Raw genomic sequence first — 24717 nt, forward strand, 5'->3', positions numbered from 1 at the left:
ACAAGTACCATCTTTTAACGGTTTTGTTATGACGCGACCAAGGATCGAGCCACTCTCCATGTCATTCGTGACCAACTCGTGTTATTCCGGGACAAGCCGAATAGCGACTCGTGCCCCTGTCGTGACCATTTTTGTGACCGGGTTCCGTCTTAGCGCAAACGGTCTTACCTAAAACAATTGTCAACTCGTTTTGTAATGGTTCACATATATTTCCCCATATATCATATATATTTCAGATGCAATTTTAAAGCACATCGGGACATGCGGTACTATACAGTATGACTGAACACATTAAACTGTGTCTTTGGGATATTTTTAGATGCAAGACATATGTAAAATCAAAAATTATTTCTGAGGGATTCTTTGAACGAAGAAAATTATTCATACGCGCATTCTGATTGGTTTGTCGTATTTTCGCACAGAACATTCATCGATAGAGGGACGAGTCTTCTTGCAGGTTACGGAAAGGGGCGAATCGTGACGAATGTCTCCATGTATGCACTTCATTACTACATCACATCGAAAAAAATTAATTGTCGCCGAAAATTCTTGAAAATATGGTTTTAGTTTCACACTGTAGAACAAAACAAACATTGCCAATATTCAGACTGATAGTTTTAGATGAGAAAATATCTGGTTAGTAGCTTTCGCTGAAAAGATATCTTATCTTGGTTGACCTTATATATTTCTATGTGGTTAAGATCTGTCAATCGGGAACATGGTTGGCATCGTTTACAACGTGGGTAGTTAATGCACCAGGGTGTTGGAACATGCTTGACACTGGCACATGGAACTTATGTCCTGTAGTTTGTACATGACTGGTGTTTGGTTTGGTTCTCCTTGAACATGCAAATGTATTTCAAACCTGGGATGCAAAAGATTAAGTAACTTAACCACTGTTTAGAGTAACGACCTTAACGATTGTCTTAGCCTAACGACTCCCTGTATTCAAATACATGAACGATTGTCTTAGCGTAACGACTCCCCATATTAAAATACATTAACGATTGTCTTAGCATAAAGTCTCCCCATATTTAAATCCATTAACGATTGTCTTAGCGTAACGACTCTCCAAAATCAAATACCCTGACGATTGTCTTAGCGTAACGACTCCCCATATTTAAATACATGAACGATTGTCTTAGCGTAACGACTCCCCATATGAAAATACATAAACGATTGTCTAGCGTAAGGACTCCCCATATTCAAGTAACTTAACCAGTGTTTAGCGTTATGACTCCCTATATTAAAATACATTAACGATTGTCTTAGCGTAACGACTCCCTATATTTAAGCAACCTAACCACTTTTTAGCGTTATGACTCCCTATATTCAAATATCTTAACGACTGTCTTAGCGTAACGACTCCCTATATTCAAATATCTTAACGATTCTCTTAGCGATACGGCTGCTTGTCTATAAATATCGTAACCACTATTAAGCGTTACAAGTGCCGTATCTTCCAAACCTTAAATGCATTTACGAGTTATTGTTCGCACGTAGAGATAGATGGCTGCTATAAGTTTACTGTATCTTCAGAAAGTAGATGTTGCAGAAACTGATGCAGTTGTTCATTTCAGCGTCAGAATCACGATCGTCCAAGGCCTCGCCATTCTCATTGGTGCGTATGTTGCACAGTCGGATAAAGGTAATATTTGAAATTATTTTTACATCAGAACGTTTGTAAACTTTGAATAATTGAGTCATTATGATCAATATTACTGAACACATCAATAGTATCTGCGTGCGTGCGTGCGTGCGTGCGTGCGTGCGTACGTGCGTGCGTGCGTGCGCGTGCGTGCATGCGTGCGTGCGTGCGTGCGTGTGTGTGTGTGTGTGTGTGTGTGTGTGTGTGTGTGTGTGTGTGTGTGTGTGTGTGTGTGTGTGTGTGTGTGTGTGTGTGTGTGTGTGTGTGTGTGTGTGTGTGTGTGTGTGTGTGTGTGTGAAGGGTTTATATTTCCTGGTATCCGTGTATCTTCCACGATCGAAGAACTACTTTCCAAACAGAATGCCGAGAATCGGTCCGACCCTGAAGTCTCTGCATGTCACTCCGGTCCGCCAGTTTATAATTTATTCCAATTCCGAAGTCGCTATTTTGTATGCAACCCGTAGTGCCGTTCGTTGAGCAGGTGAAAATTTGGCTTAATTCTATCAGGTCAATATTTTCTGGAAATTCGAGTTGAATCAAAAACGTCTTCAGTGTCACCCTCGTCTCATTTCTTTACTACACACGATGTTAAATCCCCACAATAGTCTCATATGGACCAGTGCTACTGGTAGTCTGAATACTGTAGCTGCCGTATACAGCGAAATCCCTTGTGTTTGGGACCGCAGACATGTAGTACGGGTCCTTTATTTGTTAATCAGTGTATGTGGGCTCAGAGAGACAACCTTTGAGGCCCCAAATTGGTCTTAATCCAATCACTTAGTTAATTTGGATATTTGCTCATCTGGGTGACTTCAGTGGAGACCACAGTGTCCGGATTAATTTGGTTTAATTATTAATTGTATGTAAAGGGCCATGTAATACATGCAACGCTTTGCATCGTGTGCAATTCGGACAAACTTTTGACGTACTTGTAGGACACTTTGTTTGTTTGTTTGTTGTCCGGGGTAGAATAGTTCTTCAGTACTCCATGCTTGCCGTGAAAGGCGACTATGCTTGTTGTAAGAGGCGACTAACGGGATCGGGTGGTCAGGCTCGCTGACTTGGTTGTTGCATGTCATAATATCCCATTTGCGTGGATCGATACTCATGATGTCAATCACTGTATTGTTTGATCTAGACTCGATTAATTACAGACCGCCGTCATATAGCTGGAATATTGCCGTGTGCGGTGTTAAACAACAAACAAACAAACAAACAATCATTAGTCGGACAGTCGTTTATCTAGAGCACTGGGACGGTGCCGTTCGGGTTAACGGGGTTTCGCTATACATTGTTTCTGACGCTCGTTTAACCATTTTTTAGGTGCAGATACCAATTTCAACAGTTTCGTATTGGAGAAACCATCATCGATATATTTGTTGAATGAACAAAACGTCCCCGTTACCGGTAACAACGCCGTTGCTTTTAAGGTGGACGCGTGCAAAGGGATTGCTATTACATTCATGAGATATCACTCCGACCCCCATGCTCGATATATCACGGTGTATGTCAAACCGGATGGAGGTATGATCTATGATTGTACGGACAAGGAAAAGAATCCAAAATGTGCCCAAACCAGTAGAAAAAACGTAGTGGGAACTTTCTTCAAATGTGGCGAGGAATCGCAATTATGGTTCAAGTGGAGCCAGACAAACTACGGGGCGTTCGGAACAGGACTTGTTCCGGGAGAACACACAGTCTTGGAGTACCAAGGACAGAAGATAAACCAACCAATCAACTATCTTGGCGTTGTTCTATTAGCAGATAGCAAAGTCACTGTACATGTTGCTACAGGTTGTATGCCATTTTTTCTCTTTATTTGCTGGAAAATTAATTTCCTATACTAAATCACCAGTATTGAAGGCACACTTATAACGTTACTTAGAAAGTTAGAAAAAAATACTTAAAAAATGTTTATGGTAGACATATGGAGGACATTTTTTTAAATTTGAGTTGTGCCCCTTGTAATGAGATATCCAATCAGATCGCTGTTCTTAGCTCGTATGGGGTGAGGTGAAACTGGGTTTGACGTCGCGTCCAAGATTATTGCACTTATAAAGCGACGTGCATTTACGTGTGCGTGCGTGCGTGCGTGCGTGCGTGTGTGTGTGTGGCTGCTTGTACTAGCCCGGTCTGATGCCGATTGGCTTCTCAAAAGAATAGACAACGATCTAGTCGATTACATAACGAAAACATTCGTGATTTCATCCCCGACAGACAAACAAAGGCAATCGTTGAGCGGATTAAAGAATTGGGGAGAAATATTTCTAGTCAACAAAGATGGCCAGCAGTAAATCACTTTCATACGAATGTGTACAGGTCGTGTTTAATTACTGTTCTCATCATCGTACAACTTACAAGCACAGTACTTTGGCCATTTGATGTAAAAGTCCTTTTAGAAAAAACTTGTCTTCGCTTAATTGTTGAAATAACTTCAGCGCAAATTCGACAATCCATATGGCAGCGGCCATGATTAAGGAACCCGGATGTTGATTTTTTTCTGAACCGTCCTCTCATTGAACTATCGATATGTGCTACAGTCCAATCAGATTGAGCACTAGTAAGTAGGCTTGATGTGGCAAGGGTGGAAACTAACCTTGCCACCTAACCTCACATAAATAAAGGGGGCCTGACTGCAGCCTATTCACCTCACATAAATAAAGTCGGCCTGCCTGCAGCCACATCACCTCACATAAATAAAGTGGGCCTTCCTGCAGCAACCTCACTTTACATAGATAAAGTGGGCCTTCCTGCAGCCACCTCACCTTACATAAATAAAGTGGGCCTGCCTGCAGCCACCTCACCTCACATAGATAAAGTGGGCCTGCCTGCAGCCACATCACCTCACAAAAATAAAGTGGGTCTACCTTCAGCCACCTCACCTCACAAAGATAAAGTGGGCCTGCCTGCAGCCACCTCACCTCACATGAATAAAGTGGGTCTACCTGCAGCCACCTCACCTCACATAAATAAAGTGGGTCTACCTGCAGCCACCTCACCTTACATAGATGAAGTGGGTCTACCTGCAGCCACCTAACCTCACATAAATAAAGTGGGCCTTCCTGCAGCCACCTCACTTCACATAAATAAAGTGGGTCTACCTGCAGCCACCTCATCTTACATAGATGAAGTGGGTCTACCTGCAGCCACCTAACCTCACATAAATAAAGTGGGCCTTCCTGCAGCCACCTCACCTCACATAAATAAAGTGGGTCTACCTGCAGCCACCTCATCTTACATAGATGAAGTGGGTCTGCCTGCAGCCACCTCACCTCACATGAATAAAGTGGGCCTGCCTGCAGCCACCTCACATCACAGAAATAGTGTGGACCTGCCTGCAGCCACCTCACCTCACATGAATAAAGTGGGTCTACCTGCAGCCACCTCACCTCACATAAATAAAGTTGGCCTGCCTGCAGCCACCTCACCTCACATAAATAAAGTTGGCCTGCCTGCAGCCACCTCACCTTATATAAATAAAGTGGGTCCGCCTGCAGCCACCTCACCTCACATGAATAAAGTGGGCCTGCCTGCAGCCACCTCACCTCACATAAATAAAGTGGACCTGCCTGTAGCCACCTCGCCTCACATAAATAAAGTGGGGCAAAATCTTGGGAAAACTAAGTTTCACCAGTTCGGCAAGAGCCTTTTTTTATTTGCTGTATGTTGAAGACATGAAAATAGGATACATTTCAAACATCTGAACATGAATAATACTTAGGGATGAGACCTTCATTGACGAACGACAGATTCGCTGACGCCTTTTTTTGCAAACACGAAAAAATCGGAAATTGCTTGTAACAATTACAACAAAAGACGTTCCTCCAGATGATACAAGAAAACTGTATGTTCCTCCACATTGTAAAAGGACACTGTATGTTCCTCCAGATGATACAAAAACACTGTATGTTCCTCTATATGATACAAGAACACTGTATGTTCCTCCATATGATACAAGAACACTGTATGTTCCACCACATTGTACAAGAACACTGTATGTTCCTCAATATGATACAAGAACACTGTATGTTCCTCCATATGATACAAGAACACTGTATGTTCCTCCAGATGATACAAGAACACTGTATGTTCCACAAGATGATACAACAACACTGTATGTTCCTCCATATGATACAAGAACACTGTATGTTCCTCCATATGATACAAGAACACTGTATGTTCCACCACATTGTACAAGAACACTGTATGTTCCACAAGATGATACAAGAACACTGTATGTTCCACCAGATAGTACAGCATCACTGTTTGTTCCTCCAGATGATACAAAAACACTGTATGGTCCTCCAGATGGTACAACAACACTGTTTGTTCCTCCATATAATACAACAACACTGTATGTTCGAACCACATTGTACAAAAACACTGTTTGTTCCTCCAGATGATACAACAACACTGTATGTTCCACCACATTGTACAAAAACACTGTATGTTCCACAAGATGATACAACACTCTATGTTCCACAAGATGATACAAGAACACTGTATGTTCCTCCAGATGATACAACAACACTGTATGTTCCTCCATATGATACAAGATCACTGTATGTTCCTCCATATGATACAAGAACACTGTATGTGCCTCCAGATGATACAAGAACACTGTATGTTCCTCCAGATGATACAAGAACACTGTATGTTCCTCCAGATGATACAAGAACACTGTATGTTCCACCACATTGTACAAGAACACTGTATGTTCCACAAGATGATACAAGAACACTGTATGTTCCTCCAGATGGTACAACAACACTGTATGTTCCACCACATTGTAAAAGGACACTGTATGTTCCTCAAGATAATACAAGAACACTGTATGTTTCTCCAGATTGTACAAGAACACTGTATGTTCCACCACATTGTACAAGAACACTGTATGTTCCACCACATTGTACAAGAACATTGTATGTTCCACAAGATGATACAAGAACACTGTATGTTCCACCAGATAGTACAGCATCACTGTTTGTTCCTCCAGATGATACAAGGACACTGTATGTTCCTCCAGATGGTACAACAATACTGTCTGTTCCACCACATTGTACAAGAACACTGTATGTTCCACAAGATGATACAAGAACACTGTATGTTCCACCAGATAGTACAGCATCACTGTTTGTTCCTCCAGATGATACAAGAACACTGTATGTTCCACCAGATAGTACAGCATCACTGTTTGTTCCTCCAGATGGTACAAGAACACTGTATGTTCCTCCAGATGGTACAAGAACACTGTATGTTCCACAAGATGATACAAGAACACTGTATGTTCCTCCAGATGGTACAAGAACACTGTATGTTCCTCCATATGATACAAGAACACTGTATGTTCCACCACATTGTACAAGAACACTGTATGTTCCACAAGATGATACAAGAACACTGTATGTTCCTCCAGATGATACAAGAACACTGTTTGTTCCTCCAGATGATTCAACAACACTGTATGTTCCTCCAGATGATACAAGAACATTGTATGTTCCTCCAGATGGTACAACAACACTGTATGTGCCTCCAGATGATACAAGAACACTGTTTGTTCCTCCAGATGGTACAACAACACTGTATGTGCCTCCAGATGATACAAGAACACTGTATGTTCCTCCACATGATACAAGTACACTGTGTGTTCCTCCAGATGATACAAGAACACTGTATGTGCCTCCAGATGATACAAGAACACTGTATGTGCCTCCAGATGAAACAACAACACTGTATGTTCCACCACATTGTTCAAGAACACTGTATGTGCCTCCAGATGATACAAGAACACTGTATGTGCCTCCAGATGATACAACAACACTGTATGTTCCACCACATTGTACAAGAACACTGTATGTGCCTCCAGATGGTACAAGAACACTGTGTGTTTCCACAGATGGTCACAAATACTTGGTCATATCACATGATACAGACATCTTCTGTGGTCAAATTGATAGAGCATCTGCTCGGGAGAGCTAAAGATCGATGTTTCAATCCCCCTAAATCGTCATACCAACTTAGTTTAAATACGGCACTTTGATGTTACCGTGCCTGGCGCTCGGCATTAAGCGCATATACAAAATAAGGACACGCCGATTCTGACAGTATGAAGTGTCTGATTTGGGTTGCCATGTTATACTCTGGCATATATGTCAGTGGGCTAGCACTTTAAAACCGGTATATTTCTCAAATATAAAGTACAATCACACGTGCAAGCAGCCATACATACACGTGCATCCACGTCGCTATACTGTGAAATAACCTCATTTTACCTCACGTGTCCTCAACCCCCTTCATGCGATGCAAGGGGGCACGGGTGGCCCAGTCGTCTACGGGACCGCAATTCGCTGTGCAGAGTTGCGTCCCTTTGGTACGCCAGAAACCTGTGATTATGGATTCGCCCCAATTATGTTTTTAGGTTTTTCAGCACCATACCCGTGCTCGTGGGTTTCACCAAAGTGGTAAACGTCTAAGACCTGCCAGGCCGTGATATAACTGGAAAACTGTTAAAAGCGGCGTTAAACCCAACTCACTCACTCATTTGATACAAAGAGACAGAGTAACCAATTGTCAACGGCTAGTCAAACTATGTAAAAGATGTCATTAGATGATTGATTCCGGTTTCTGTATTTCAGAGAGAAGCAAAAAAAAATATTTCAAAATGTGATTTGTCACACTGATTGTATTTAGATAGGATACGATCTAAGAAAATCTAACCAACATGTCGTGAGCGGCGATTAACATTTTCCATTTTATGTCTTATATTTATTAATATAATTACATATTATTTTGTGCTATAGTTCAACCAGTTTTGCTCGACCCTCCGTCAGCCTTCCTAAGGCTGCCTGAAGACACCAAGGTGGGTACGCTCCTATACACCATCAACGGCCAGAAGACGAGTTACAAGTACAGTTTAGTGGACACTTCACAAACCCAGTTTTCGTTAGCCAAAGATGCTATCTCACTGAAAGCTAAATTTGATTTTGAAAAGAAATCAAGCCACCACTTGCTTGTGAGGTGAGGGAAACGTCGGTACACATGCATTATACCAATACGCCATGTTTGTTTGATGCTACTAACAAAGTATCTTGTATCTACTTTGGTAATTAATGATTTCATTTACTTACGAAAGCATTTAATTCAAGTCTTTGAGTGGTGGGCAAGCCCCCCCCCCCCCCCCCCCCCCCCCAAAAAAAAACCCTGTTGTTTTAGCGAGGCGACAAAACTCGCGTCTAAAAACATAGAAACCGTTACTGAGGAATGAGCTCGTGCACATCCCTTACCAAAATGGCGGAAGGTGTGCTCAATGATGACGTTAAACGTATGCATGGGTGTGTCTATTAAGCCTCTTTATAACGGTTTCATGGTCTCATAAATGCAAGCTTTCTCTTCCTGTGTTAGCAGTGTAGTTGTTATAGTGTTTGCTCATCAAGCTGATTAAGCACTATATTTGACGCCCAATATTTTTATACTCTTCCAGGGTTAGCGAAGGTCTCTCTACTGTCAATTTTACTTTATTCGTGGACGTAGTCAATGTCTATGACGAAGCACCAAAGATATCTCTGAAGTCATCTGTCTCAATCCCGGAGGAGCTCCCAGTCGGCACAATGATAGGTCAGCTGTTCACCGTCACTGACGCCGACCCAGGAGATACCCTGACATGCGCTCTAACAGGTAGGTCTCTAGTCGCATTTAGGTGTGACGGAACACTGCTTCTTGAAACTGTAAAGTGAATTCACATATATGGACATGTGTCCGCATTTCTATGGCGTGAAGCTGCCAGTCGTGTTTATATCGGTATACGCCAAAACTGGATACAAACTCGGCTAGCGTGATATAATAACTCTGGCTAATACGTTCTCTAACAAGTGCAAATGTAAGCTGATAAATCTAGGTACTGAACAGGGCCCCGTTCCACAAAGCGATCTTAGCGCTAAGACTGTCGTAAGTCTATGTTAAAGTATGGCAGTTACGATCGTCTTACCGCTACGATCGCTTTGTGGAACGGGACCCTGGAGACATATCTTGGCGGTCGGGATTACGTTAAACCCATGGTCAGAACAAGTAAATAGAAGCCAACATGTGTGGGACAAAGGTGAGTGAGTGAGTGAGTGAATATAGCTGTACGCCGCTTTTAGCACTATTCCCGCAATATCACGGCGGGGGACACCAGAAATGGCTTCACATGTTGTACCCATGTGGGGAATCGAACCCGGGTCTTCGGAGTGACGAGCCAACGCTTTAACGACTGGGCTACCCCACCGCCCCTGTTGGACATAGGACCAGATATACATTTTAATCATTTATGTGTTCTATGCCTTTCAAAAGTTCATGGCATTTACAAAATAGCCATTATTGAATAACATACATGTAAGAGTGCTGGTTCCGACAGAGACTGCATGGCAGACAAAGTAGGATGGCTAAAAATGATACAAACAAGAAATAGCTATTCGATGGTGATGTATTTGATACTCGTATCATTGTTGTGTTTTGGACTTTCAGTGTTTTGGTGACTGTTTTCTGCCTTGTAACGTTCTGACAACATTTGTACTTCATTTGTCAAATCCACTGTTCAAGTGTATACTCTGCAGTTTATCAATACGGTCACGTGACAATGTACATCGTGATGCGCCACGTCTTACAACACTCGGCATCAGTCGATCCGTTAATATCGTTAACTCCATAATATCGTTACCTGCGCATATGATATACGACGTCGGTGGAGGGCACGGAGGACAGGCGCTGCAATTCGCTTCGCGAAAAGTGCATATTGAAAAAAAAACAACGATCGTTAGAAACACATATTACCCACGTACAGATTCTGATCCCATGTTTGTCGGCGCGGTACCTGTGGCCCAGGGTTACACCAAACAAAACGGTAAACGTCTAAAATCGGCATCAACTCCCAGGAAGCGCGGCCTAGTCAAACCCACCCAGAACTTTTCGGAGAATGGTAAGACTCCCCAACACTGCAGCCTTCTGCATTACCCAGATTGTCAGAAGGGCTGTATTCCCGGTAGCAAACACTGGTACTCTTCCAATGTTAGTCAACAGATTGGGAGGTACCAAACCTACGGCACCGAGAACAATTGAGAGTCGGACAACTTGGTACTTGACATTTTGAAAGCGAGGTCCGCATATTTGCCATGCTTTTACTGTCAATCACATTAGCGTCAAAAGGGACAGAAGATTTAATGGTAAAAATTATTTTAGAGGTTTTATCAAAAAGGACAAAATAAGGTTTGTTAGCCTGGATAGGTTGGTAGTAGTAGTAGTAGTAGTAGTAGTAGTAGTAGTAGTAGTAGTAGTAGTAGTAGTAGTAGTTGTATAACTGAAATACTGTTCAAAGCGGCGTTAAACCCAACTATCTCCCAATAACGTCAGTGTTTGTTCTCTTATGACATATGACAATTCATTATTTTACTGTTCCTTGTCCATATAGGTCCCAACGCCAAATACTTCGAGGCTGTTAACTGTACCCTCAAGATGAAGTTGAGGATTGATCGAGATGGCGCCAATGGAGTCAAAAAGCTGGACAAGATAGGCCTTACAGTCACCGACATGGGCAAACTCTCGACCTCCCAAGCCTTTACTGTAGATATCGTGGACATCAATGACAACCCACCTACATTCGAGAAACCGATTTACATAATACCTATCGATGCAAAACCGACTGGTATTTATAAGCATGTTTCTATGTATGCTCAAAATGTTTTATGACCCTAGGGACCTAAAGATTGTCATTAAATTGAACATTATATGAAACAAAACCCATCATCCAAAACCGCATCATAAAGTAAATCCCAAATAAGTAACAGCATCCATACTCCTAGCGTTAACGTTTTCCACCTCTATGCCTACATTCCTTGTCATACTCGAGGGTCCATATTACATACGAAACACCCATATTCTCATCCACACCCACATTCTCACTGACATCCACAAACATGACAAAATCCACATCCACAATAACGCCTACACTCACGTCCTCCCCAAATCCAACAATCACATCCACACCAAGATACACCTGCATATCGATCCGCAACGACCTACATCCATATCCACATGCATCCATATACACACGCAGATCCACACCCACAAGCATCGACACCCACATGCATCCATATCTACATACACCCCCATTCTCATATATTCATACCCACAAACATATACAACCGAGTATAATTATATAATATCCACATGTATCCAAATGCATTTACACTCCACCTGCACCTAAATTCACATACATCCTCACCCACATACATCCTCACCCACATACATCCACATACATCCACACCCACATCCACCAACACCACATACATTCTCACCCACATACATCTACACCCACACACATCATCACCCACATACATTTTCACCCATACACATCCACACCAACATACATTCTCAACCACATACATCCACACCCACATTCATTCTCACCCACATACATCCACACCCATACAGATCCACACCCACACCAACACCCACACCCACACCCACATACATCCTCATACACAAACAGCCAAACCCACATACACCCACACCCACATACATCCTCACCCACATACATGTACATCCTCACCCACATACACCCACACCCACATACATCCTCACCCACATACATGTACATCCTCACCCACATACATCCACTCCCACATACATCCTCACCCACATACATGTACATCCTCACCCACATACATCCACACCCACATACAACCCTCACCCACATACATGTACATCCTCACCCACATACATCCACTCCCACATACATCCTCACCCACATACATCCACACCCACATACATCCACACCAACATACATCCTCACCCACATACATCCTCACCCACATACATCCTCACCCACATACACCCTCACCCACATACACCCTCACCCACATACATGTACATCCTCACCCACATACATCCACACCCAAGTAGTCCTAACCCACATACAGCTACACCAACATACATACACTGCCACATACAGCCACACCCACAAACAACCACACCCACATACGTCCTCACCCACATACAGCCACACCCACATACATCCTCACCCACATACATCCTCACCCACATACATCCTCACCCACATACACCCTCACCCACATACATGTACATTCTCACCCACATACATCCACACCCACGTAGTCCTAACCCACATACATGTACATCCTCACCCACATACAGCCACACCCACATACGTCCTCACCCACATACAGCCACACCCACATACATCCTCACCAACATACAATCACACCCACATACATCCTCACCCACATACATCCTCACCCACATACAGCTACACCCACATACAGCTACACACACATACAGCTACACACACATACATCCTCACCCACATACATCCGCACCCACATACATCCTCACCCACATACATCCTCACCCACGTAGTCCTCACCAACATACAACCACACCAACATACATCCTCACCCACATACAGCTACACCCACATACATCCTCACCCACGTAGTCCTCACCAACATACAGCTACACCAACATACATACACAGCCACATACAGCCACACCCACAAACAACCACACCCACATACGTCCTCACCCACATACAGCCACACCAACATACAACCACACCAACATACATCCTCACCCACATACAGCTACACCCACATACATCCTCACCCACGTAGTCCTCACCAACATACAGCTACACCAACATACATACACAGCCACATACAGCCACACCCACAAACAACCACACCCACATACGTCCTCACCCACATACAGCCACACCAACATACAACCACACCAACATACATCCTCACCCACATACAGCTACACCCACATACATCCTCACCCACGTAGTCCTAACCCTCATACAGCTACACCAACATACATACACAGACACATACAGCCACACCCACAAACAACCACACTCTCATACATCCACACCCACATACATCCGCATCCAGATACATCCTCACCCACATACATACTCACCCACATACATCCTCACCCACATACAGCTACACCCACGTAGTCCTCACCAACATACAACCACACCAACATACATCCTCACCCACATACAGCAACACCCACATACATCCTCACCCACGTAGTCCTCACCAACATACAGCTACACCAACATACAACCACACCAACATACATCCTCACCCACATACAGCTACACCCACATACATCCTCACCCACGTAGTCCTCACCAACATACAGCTACACCAACATACATACACAGCCACATACAGCCACACCCACAAACAACCACACTCACATACATCCACACCCACATACATCCGCATCCAGATACATCCTCACCCACATACATACTCACCCACATACATCCTCACCCACATACAGCTACACCCACGTAGTCCTCACCAACATACAACCACACCAACATACATCCTCACCCACATACAGCTACACCCACATACATCCTCACCCACATACATCCTCACCCACGTAGTCCTAACCCACATACATCTACACACACATACATCCACATCCACATACATCCTCACCCACATACAGCCACACCCACATACAGCCACACCCACATACAAACACACCCACATACATCCACACTCACATACATCCACACCCACATACATCTACACATCTCACATACACCCACATGCATCCACGTCCACATACATGCACATATATCCATACCCATACCAATATCTCACACACTCCAACTGTTTCCAATCGCACATTTTCATTCACACCCACATACGTACATCCTCGACCACATGCATCCACGATCACACAAATCCATGTCCACACATATCTACACTCACATCCATCCGTTCTTCTATACATCCACACCTAAACAAGAGACGTCATAAAGAGTAGATCCACACCCACTTACACCCACACCAATACACAACCACACATCTCACGTTCACGTACATCCTTTCCACACAAGAACCTATACATTTCCCCATTTACCATGAACACACCCCCACACCTTCACCCTCACATGGCAGGCTAGGCCGCGAGGTAGCCACGGAGTGTGGTCTATTTTTTGTTAATAGACCTCAGCACAATCCAGACCTAGCTATTACGTGATATTCGAGGTACATTGTACATGTATGTCTCGAGGTGTGAGACAGATACACCAGTTATAAGGCTGTCATCTCAGACACTCCCACTTGCACTCTGTTCCAGATCAGTGCATCCAGAAGATCACTGCAATGGACAAAGATAAGGATGGAAAGCAACTTTACGATGTAGAGTTGAGTATCAAAGATGGGAACAATGCTGGAGTATTCAATCTTGCTTCCGGGTGCATCAATGCTAACCTAGAGAAGATGATGGATCGAGCCACCCTACAGAAGGTGAAGGGGTCTTACAGTCTGCTAATAGAAGCAAAGGATAAACCAGCAACTGGAGTCATGCCGCTAGTAGCCACAACGACCGTGGTGGTCAAGGTACGTACGTCAGTGTCAGTCATAAAACATCCAGGCCACGTTTAACTTATGATCAAGACGACTAAACTCATATACTGAAAGGCAGACGTCTGACGCCCTGGGCCATGTTCAACTTACGATCAAGACGACTAAACTCATATACTGAAAGACAGACGTCTGACGCCCTGGGCCATGTTCAACTTACGATCAAGACGACTAAACTCTTATACTGAAAGACAGACGTCTGACGCCCTGGGCCATGTTCAACTTACGATCAAGACGACTAAACTCTTATACTGAAAGACAGACGTCTGACGCCCTGGGCCATGTTCAACTTACGATCAAGACGACTAAACTCTTATACTGAAAGACAGACGTCTGACGCCCTGGGCCATGTTCAACTTACGATCAAGACGACTAAACTCTTATACTGAAAGACAGACGTCTGACGCCCTGGGCCATGTTCAACTTACGATCAAGACGACTAAACTCATATACTGAAAGACAGACGTCTGACGCCCTGGGCCATGTTCAACTTACGATCAAGACGACTAAACTCTTATACTGAAAGACAGACGTCTGACGCCCTGGGCCATGTTCAACTTACGATCAAGACGACTAAACTCTTATACTGAAAGACAGACGTCTGACGCCCTGGGCCATGTTCAACTTACGATCAAGACGACTAAACTCTTATACTGAAAGACAGACGTCTGACGCCCTGGGCCATGTTCAACTTACGATCAAGACGACTAAATTCTTATACTGAAAGACAGACGTCTGACGCCCTGGGCCATGTTCAACTAACGATCAAGACGACTAAACTCTTATACTGAAAGACAGACGTCTGACGCCCTGGGCCATGTACACCAAAGCGATGCTAGTGATGAGACGGTTGTACGTTACACACTTTAGCATTGACATCTGATGTTGAAGCCCTAGGCCAAAGAGATCTTAGCGGTTTTTTCGACTATTGTGTGTATTAATTCATAAAGTAAACATAAACTGTGAGAGCTACGACGATGGCTTAATGTAACTGTTCACGGCGCAGCTTGCAAAACTGGTGTCAGTGCTTAATCGATTGTTGTATCATACACTTAGTTCACTTATTTTAGTCACAATTTTGGAGCTATGTTTGTATTGAGCAAATGAGCCCTGATTTAGAATATAAAAGCATCACTTTGGTCACTTTTCCATATTACTCGGTACAAATGTGACAACAAGAAACTTAGAACTTCATATAAGTAACATAAATGGTATGTTTATGGAACATCGTTCCATCTGATCCAAGACATGTTCAATTGGGGGGGGGGGGGGTAAAAGCAGCCGGCCATTGAAGGAACATACTTTGTTCTTGCACCATCTGGAGGGACATACTTTGTTCTTAAACCATCTGGATCAATATACAGTGCCCTAGTACCATATGAAGGAACAAACAGTGTTTTTGTACCACCTAAAGGAACAAACAGTGTTCTTGTTCCATCTGGAGGAACACACGGTGTTCTTGTACCAACTGGAGGATCAAACAGTCTTCTCTTGCCATCTTGAGGAACATACAGCGTTCTTGTACCATCTGGAGGAACATACATTGTTCTTGTACCAACTGGAGGGTCAAACAGTGTTCATGTACCAACTGGAGGAACATACAGTGTTCTTTCTTCCAAATGATAGCCGTGGTATCTTGGACATTTGTCCGAATGCTACAGTATACCTACGAAAGTATATGTTCAAGTATTGTTAAAGTTATAAGCATAGAGACCGACCATATATATAACTTACTTGGGGAAGTTCGAGCGGGGATATTTGCAGAATATTGTTCATGGAATTACTAGTATTTCCTTCAAAGAAATTCAAATGCTCGTTCCCTTAAGAATGTTTTTTTTGTAAATTATGTAAGGTCTCGTCTGTTGGGTCGCCGGCCCCGAATGGCAAGAAGACCGACGGTGCGGCCAATCCGAACAAGCTGGCTCCTGAATGGGTAAAGCCTATTCCTGTGAGGGGGAAGTTCAAAACGGTGAAGGTATCCGAGACGGCAAAACCAGGATCCGTTGTCTTCCACGTTGAAGCTAAAGATCAGGACTCTGGCTTAGGAGGGAGGGTTGTGTACGGCTTCAGTCCAAAACTATCAAGTAAGTCACAGAGATCCCCCGCATGGAACACCTCTCATGCTATGTATGTAATTACGTTTTTCACTTGTCAGCATAGTACATTTCTTCTAATTATTTAAATTATAGGTTTAAGGAATATTCCACAATATCTACAATTCAGATATAATCGTTGGTACATAGCGGACTACTAAACACTCACCATTTTGACAGGCGGCCGCGGCCTACAACCAGGCATGGAGTTGAACTCGATACAGACTTGAACAAGAGATAACATCGTGCCGCAAAAATAGCTGAAACGCAAGCAACGCAAATACGAGTATACTGAAAATTAATATTCGCTACTTAATAACCTATCTTTCAAGCAGTCGGATATATGAACATATATAATTCTAAACTTGAAAAGAACTTATACATAAGGCAAATAAATGGCAACTTTTAGAGCGCCCTGCTATAGCTGGGGAAGTTATAACACAAGTTTGAAACTGTAACACAACTTATTTTACTATGATACAAGTTTGAACTAATAGAAGTTGTCAATTCTATCACAAGTTTGAAACTGCATAACAAGTTACCGACTACAACACAACTTTGAAACTTGATCACAAAGAAAAATACTATAACACAAGTTGGAAACTGCAACACAAGTTACTTATTATAACACGTGTTGGAACCTGAAACACAAGTTACGATATCACAAAATGGAAACTGCAACACAAGTTACTTCATATAAAACAAGCTGAAAACTGCTTCACAATCAGTAAACTATAACACAAGTTGAGAACATTTCGCAGGCCGCAATTCAAATTTCATGAATTGTTTCATAAATGGTTGTATAGAGAAATTAAATAAATGTTGCTACTTATGGGCATAGATTTAATTACCTGAAAAGATTAATACCCGAGAGTGATGACATGTTGCTATCTTACAATCAATATTCAGACATTTCGAAGCATTGCACTCAGAAATTCATGTTTGTTGTAAGAACCGACTAATGACGATTAAGGAATTGCAATGCGTTGTGTGTCATCGTACACCTTGTCGGACCATCATGACATCGCAATGTGTGACCTGGTTGAGTGTCATCGTACACCTTGTCGGACCATCATGACATCGCAATGTGTGACCTGGTTGAGTGTCATCGTACACCTTGTCGGACCATCATGACATCGCAATGTGTGACCTGGTTGCGTGTCATCGTACACCTTGACGGACCATCATGGCATCGCAATGTGTGACCTGGTTGCGTGTCATCGTACACCTTGACGGACCATCATGGCATCGCAATGTGTGACCTGGTTGAGTGTCATTGTACACCTTGTCGGACTATCATGGCATCGCAATGCGTGACCTGGTTGAGTGTCATCGTACACCTTGTCGGACCATCATGACATCGCAATGTGTGACCTGGTTGAGTGTCATCGTACACCTTGTCGGACAATCATGACATCGCAATGTGTGACCTGGTTGAGTGTCATCGTACACCTTGTCGGACCATCATGGCATCGCATGTTCCTGACTCCCCTTCTAACCCCCTTGTTCGATTTCTTAGATTCAGCCTTGACAAAGCTGTAATAATGCGGCGAAAAACAACATACACTTACCATGTTTCTTGTGTTCACAGAGAGTAAAAATGCGAAGCAAAACAAAGCTGGGATGTATTTGACGATGGATGCCCTGACGGGTGATCTCCGTGTGGCCATGCCTCTTGACAGGGACAAAAAGTCGGGAGGAGTGGCCAACTTTAAAATATACATATATGCTAATGACAGTGCCACGCCCCACAAATCCATTAAGGCTTGGGTCACCATAAGTATCACAAATGAAAATGACAATCCACCTTCATTTGACAAGTCTCTGTATGATACAAGCTACGGGTGTAAGCACAAGCATGAAAAGGAGATATTATCGATGTCCATATTGGACTATGACAAAGATCCAATCAAGGCGCCAGTGTTGGGTGGCAAGGGAAATGAAAACTATGGTATTTACAAAACTGGTCGAAATTATCTCTTGAGAGTAAAATCGGATTCCAAGCGGGATCAGCTAAAAGATGCAATTGACGTGGTCACTGTGAACGCTACCGACGGCAAGTATACTTCCACGGCTATCGTAGTTGTACGGTTTCAGAGCTGCGCTCCAGACCCGACGACAGTCAAGCCAACTACATCTAAGCACGCCCCAACCACCTCTGTAGTGAAGCATCCAGTGACACATATCCCCAGTTCTACGTCTACTGCAGTTCTGACTACCACGACAGAGGGCACCACGACGTCAACACGCGCCACAACTTCTACGACAGAAGTTGTGTCTACGACTGGCGAGGCATTCGTCACGTTATGTACCACAGTGAGGAAAGAGACACTCCCTACAACGCTTGCCACTGAGCCGCCCACAACCAAGACATCAACAGTAACAGAGGCTCCAACAACAACACCCACAACTACAAGAAGTACGAAGCAAACGACCATTAAAGCCTCTACAACTATGACAACTACAACTACAGCAACAACAACAACAACAACAAAAACCACAACAACGACAACAACAACAACAACAACTTTACCAATTACGATTCGTAGAACATTCGCCCCCAAACCTACCTCATCGCCTCTTCCCTGCTGCGACTGTAGCGGTAAGTCTCTCTCGCATTGTTGACGGTATGATACTCTCTCTCAGATGTCAGGCTCTCTCTCTCTCTCTCTCTCTCTCTCTCTCTCTCTCTCTCTCTCTCTCTCTCTCTCTCTCTCTCTCTCTCTCTCTCTCTCCCTCTCTCTCTCTCTCAAATCTAAGGCCTGCATCACTTCGGGCTTTCCTCACTTACTCACTCACTTACTCATATGTAACACTCTTCTGTTTTTATTTTCAGAACTCCGTCGTGTGAAGACGTTATATACAGGTAATGCAACTAACATATGTCAATTAGGCCTCTTCCAGTTTGTAACAATTTCGTAAATAACGTTCGATAACTCGCTTTCTGTCATATGTCAAAATACCTGGCGCATGTTCAACGTCTCACTGGATAATTACTTAAGTCTACAAAGAGTTTCGCCTGCACGTCACTTCACACTCTGTTTATATATCATAAATGAAATCCGGATTGGTAAACAAATTGCTTTTATAAATACCGCTACAGTGGAATTGATCCCAATACACGCAGCCTGAGATAAATTGAGGATGTGTTTGAGTCACTGCAGAAGCACTTCTGTTTGCCTTGTCAGATGTTCGAGAGAATCCAAAGTTTACACCCTCAAAATAAGCAAAGGTTCCCTCTCCCTCCTCGAAATTATGTCCGAGAATAATTAAGTATCTCCATGCTCTATTTTTAACTGTGGTTAAAACTATCTATTGGCATCCAAATTCAAAATTCTTGCTTTAAACATATACAGTGAGGAACCATAAAGAATAGATGACCTGCACTCTTATATTGGTGACAGGCCAACATCTGATTGGGTAGTCAGGTTTGGTGACGTGGCCTTTAATCTAGACTTGCACAAGGCTATAAGGCAATAATTATTAGTTTCAATCATAATTTCTTGATTATATAAATAATATGTAGTATCTATAAAAGACTGGCGTCCTGTTTGCATACCTAGACAAACTCTAGGACAGAATTACTATATATCCATGGACTTATCATTCAGTACAGCCTTTGAGCAAAGCTACCTGTTACAGTACCCAACGTGGTTCACAGCTCATAGTTCCAGTCACTGGCTTGACTGATCCAGACTCCGTTATTTACAGCCAGCCGTGTTATAGCTGTAAGAGTGCTTCCTGCAGCGTGATACAACAGTCACTTACTTATTCCCCAATTTCCATTCACAGAGAAGATGGCTGCAGGTGACGAGGAAGACATCAAGGAAGGTAACTCTGCAACGGGCTGGGCCATAAAGGCCACGTGTATTTTCCTGGCCGCTTGTCTACTGTGTGGGGCAGTCTTCTTCATCGCAAAGAAATATGGATTGTAAGTACTACCTGGATGCGGGGATCCGGGTTATGGCACACACACACACACACACACACACACACACACACACACACACACACACACACACACACACACACACACACACACACACACACACACACACACACACTCACTCACTCACACACACACACACACACACACTCACTCACTCACTCACTCACTCACTCACTCACTCACTCACTCACTCACTCACGCACGCACGCACGCACGCACGCACGCACGCACGCACGCACGCACGCACACACACACACACACACACACACACACACACACGCACACACACACACACACACATGCTTGTCGTAGGAGGCGACTGGTGGTTCGGGTGGTCAGAATTTGTGACTTGGTTGATAACCTGTTATCGTACCCTGACGGTGTGGATAGTTGCTCATAATATCAACCATAGGTTTTTCTTTCTGGTCCGGACTCGATTATTTACAGACCATCATCATATAGTTTGAACATTGCTGGGAGCTGTTGAACAAATAATGTAGATGTAGAAGTTATTTGTATTGCTGACTGATGTTTTACCTGTCTGTTACCATACAGATTATTATGTGAGTAATAGGTCGTTATATGCCGATGTTTAACTTTTATAACTCTCAGTAATCGGTATTATGAGAAACTTCACACGCCGTTTGTTTACGATGACAACCAAGTCACCGAGCCTTTCAGTCAACGTTTAATTACCTACATGATTCATTTGTGCCAGACCACCTCCATGGCTTAGGAGAGCCCTAAGAGCGGAAGGCCGGTGGTTCGATCACGGCCGTGTCATGCCAAAAGATGTTAAAAGATTATACTTGTCACCTTGCCTGGCGCTGCCACACACACAAACACACACACACACACACACTAACACACACACACACACAACCACACATACATACACACACAACACACACACACACACACACACACACACACACACACACACACACACACACACACACACACACACATACACACACAACCACACACACACACACAACACACACACACACACACACACACACGCACACACTCATGCATGCACGTCTCTGTATAAGTGCAATAATCTTGAACTCCATGTCACCTCACGCCATTTGTGCTGTATAATTATTATTACTTTACCTCATTGGTCAATGTGCAACTGAGAATCATAGCAATATACATAAAACGACCAAATGATATGCATTTGGATACACTGTTAAAAACCCGTTTGGACAGAACTAGTCCCAAACAAATGCTAGCTCAAAGATCCGCTCCTAAGATTTGTATTCGGTGGTCAACCTGTGACTTGCACATTGAGTCGTACCCCGGTTACTTTCAGGCCGCTATAAAACACCATCAACTCATGCATTGTAGAAAACCTGTTTGGACAGAACTAGTCCCAAACAAATGCTAACTCTAAGAGCTGCTCCTAAAATGTGTATTGGGTGTCTAATCGTACCACGGTTACTTTCAGGCCGCTGTTAAACACCATCAACTCATTCCCCAAGTAAAAAGTAAAATATCAAAGCCTGTAACAAAATGTTTAAAATTGCAGTGGGAAAAATCAACGACAAGCGGAGAAGAAACCCCCAGAGCCCCCAAACCGTAAGTTAACATTACAGGGAGTGGGTGAGTTGCGTTCAACTCTGGTTCAAACACCATTTCATTACTTCCACGGCCTCTCCGGTTATTGTTAGAGGAAGGCGCAGTGTGTCTCAGTCTACAGTGCTGACGGACTAAGTACGATTATCGACGCTGGCTTGTGATTTTAAACCACGAGAAGCGGATCCTGGTACAACTATGCAGAGTGCATTGCAGCGCATAAGGTCACTTCGGCCATTGGTGATTCTTGTCAATGAACCGGCACCACTATGTACCGAATTGTCTGACAATGGGAGACACGAGCAATACACACGTCTGTGGCGAAACATTTCGCGTCTCAACTTTTGATCTGTTGATCATGGGTTAAAATATCTGATTCGCCCACTTTATGACATTTGTCCAAATAAGTCGTATCATACATAGAACTATGTAACCAAAATATGTCTTCTGCGGTTATTTCTGTGTGCCGAACATATGTAAAACTTGTGAATATTCATTCTAGGTTTCCCTTGCAGTCAAGGTCATGTTTAAATAAATCATCCCATCCCAACGCAACAATGGGAATGCCAGGTTAACATAGACCCTCAATATTCTTCTTAATATGTGCAATATGGATCTGGTGGTCATGTCCTGTGTCTCGATTGACTGCGTGGTATCGTGACCCGATAATGCGACACGTTGTTCATGATATTATCCACTGGTTTAACAAGTCCAGACTCGATCCTTTACAGGCTGCCGTGATATAGCTGAATTATTGCTGACTTCGGCGTTAAGCAGCAAGCAAACCAACCACATCATGTGCTATGTGTTGCCTACATATCATTACAGGCAATATTCCACCCGGTCCCGGAGGTCAAGGTCAGCGGAAGTCGGATTCCGATGTTGAGTCCAACAAAGGGGGTGCGTCACGGAAAGCCAGCAACAAGGGAGTGGCTCCAGACGTACTGCCAGTAACCACAAAACCTCTCTCGAAATGCGCTTCACTCCCAACGGCTGTATCCATAGAAAATGAAAACGATGCTAAAAACACAACTGAGGACAAGGAGCAGGTCAACAAGAAAGAAACCTCAGCGAAAAAGAATGATGATGATATAAGAAAGAACAGCAAAGGATCTGGATGCAATGCGAAGCAAGATGCGGGGAGGGAGAGCAAGGACAGGAAGCAATCAGCGGCTGGGGAACCAAAACCAAGAGAACAGGATGCCGCCATGGGTGTTAAAAAAGAGAAGAAGTCAAGCGTTCTGGACAAGATAAAAGGGGACAACAACTCCACAGTAGAGGCAGCAGTGTTGGGGATAATGATTCCGTCCGAAAAGAAGAAACAAGATAATGAGGTTACAAAGGAAAGGAAAAGAGAAGTGAAAGATCGTGGAGACAAACCAGGGGATAAAATAAAGGATGAAAATAAAAAATGTGATAAGCCATTTGCAAAGCCCGGTGGAAACAAACCAAGGGTTGGCAAAGGAATTGGTTTGATGAATGTTGTGCAACTCAAAGTCGATCAGGAAAAGCAGCCACCAGAACCTGTAAATTCATCAGCAAGAATAGATAGCTCTAAGTCAAACGAGGATGAGCGGGCTGCAAATATAGACAAGGAACAGAGTCAAAAGGCAGGTGCACTCAAATGTGTCTCAAGTATTGCTGCTGACTCTGGTAATGTTATTGGGGTGGCTAAACCCGGTGCAACACAACCGTCAGATGACACTACGGCGAACGGTCAAGACACAAAAAAGAAAGCTAAAACAAAGGCTCGAGTATTGTCTAAAGCTAAAGCCATTGGGAAGATGAAGAAAATAGAGGGGGATGATGTTGATGAAGAAGGAAAAATAAGGAAGAAGAAAACAAAAAAGAACCCTTTAGCCTCTCCAATTGACGATCTACCAACCCCAACTAAAAAGAAGATCCCAGAACTGCCTGAATCAGTTAAGAAAAAGCGCCCGGATCTTCGAGAAGAAGACACGAATCCAATTCCAGACCTTCCCGAATCTGTTAAGAATA

At 43.4% G+C, this 24717-nt stretch overlaps 1 protein-coding gene and 1 long non-coding RNA gene across 2 annotated transcripts; both read left to right on the forward strand.

Annotated features, from left to right (window-relative positions):
• Window positions 1–1509: 1509 nt before the first annotated feature.
• Window positions 1510–20040, forward strand: LOC125380952 (cadherin EGF LAG seven-pass G-type receptor fmi-1-like). The gene is made up of 8 exons (XM_048396736.1): window positions 1510–1648; window positions 8449–8665; window positions 9129–9322; window positions 11091–11324; window positions 14810–15072; window positions 16949–17180; window positions 18781–19568; window positions 20026–20040. The coding sequence occupies exons 1-8, from the start codon at window positions 1510–1512 to the stop codon at window positions 20038–20040; spliced, it is 2082 nt and encodes a 693-aa protein (XP_048252693.1).
• A 955-nt stretch (window positions 20041–20995) lies between these two features.
• On the forward strand, window positions 20996–23735 carry LOC125380919. Its single transcript, XR_007221526.1, has 3 exons — window positions 20996–21120; window positions 22673–22722; window positions 23548–23735. It is a non-coding gene; the product is annotated as an uncharacterized LOC125380919 (long non-coding RNA).
• Window positions 23736–24717: the final 982 nt, after the last annotated feature.

Source organism: Haliotis rufescens, unplaced genomic scaffold (genome assembly GCF_023055435.1).
Source record: "Haliotis rufescens isolate VD_foot unplaced genomic scaffold, xgHalRufe1.0.p SCAF_16, whole genome shotgun sequence".
Classification (NCBI taxonomy): Eukaryota; Metazoa; Mollusca; class Gastropoda; order Lepetellida; family Haliotidae; genus Haliotis; species Haliotis rufescens.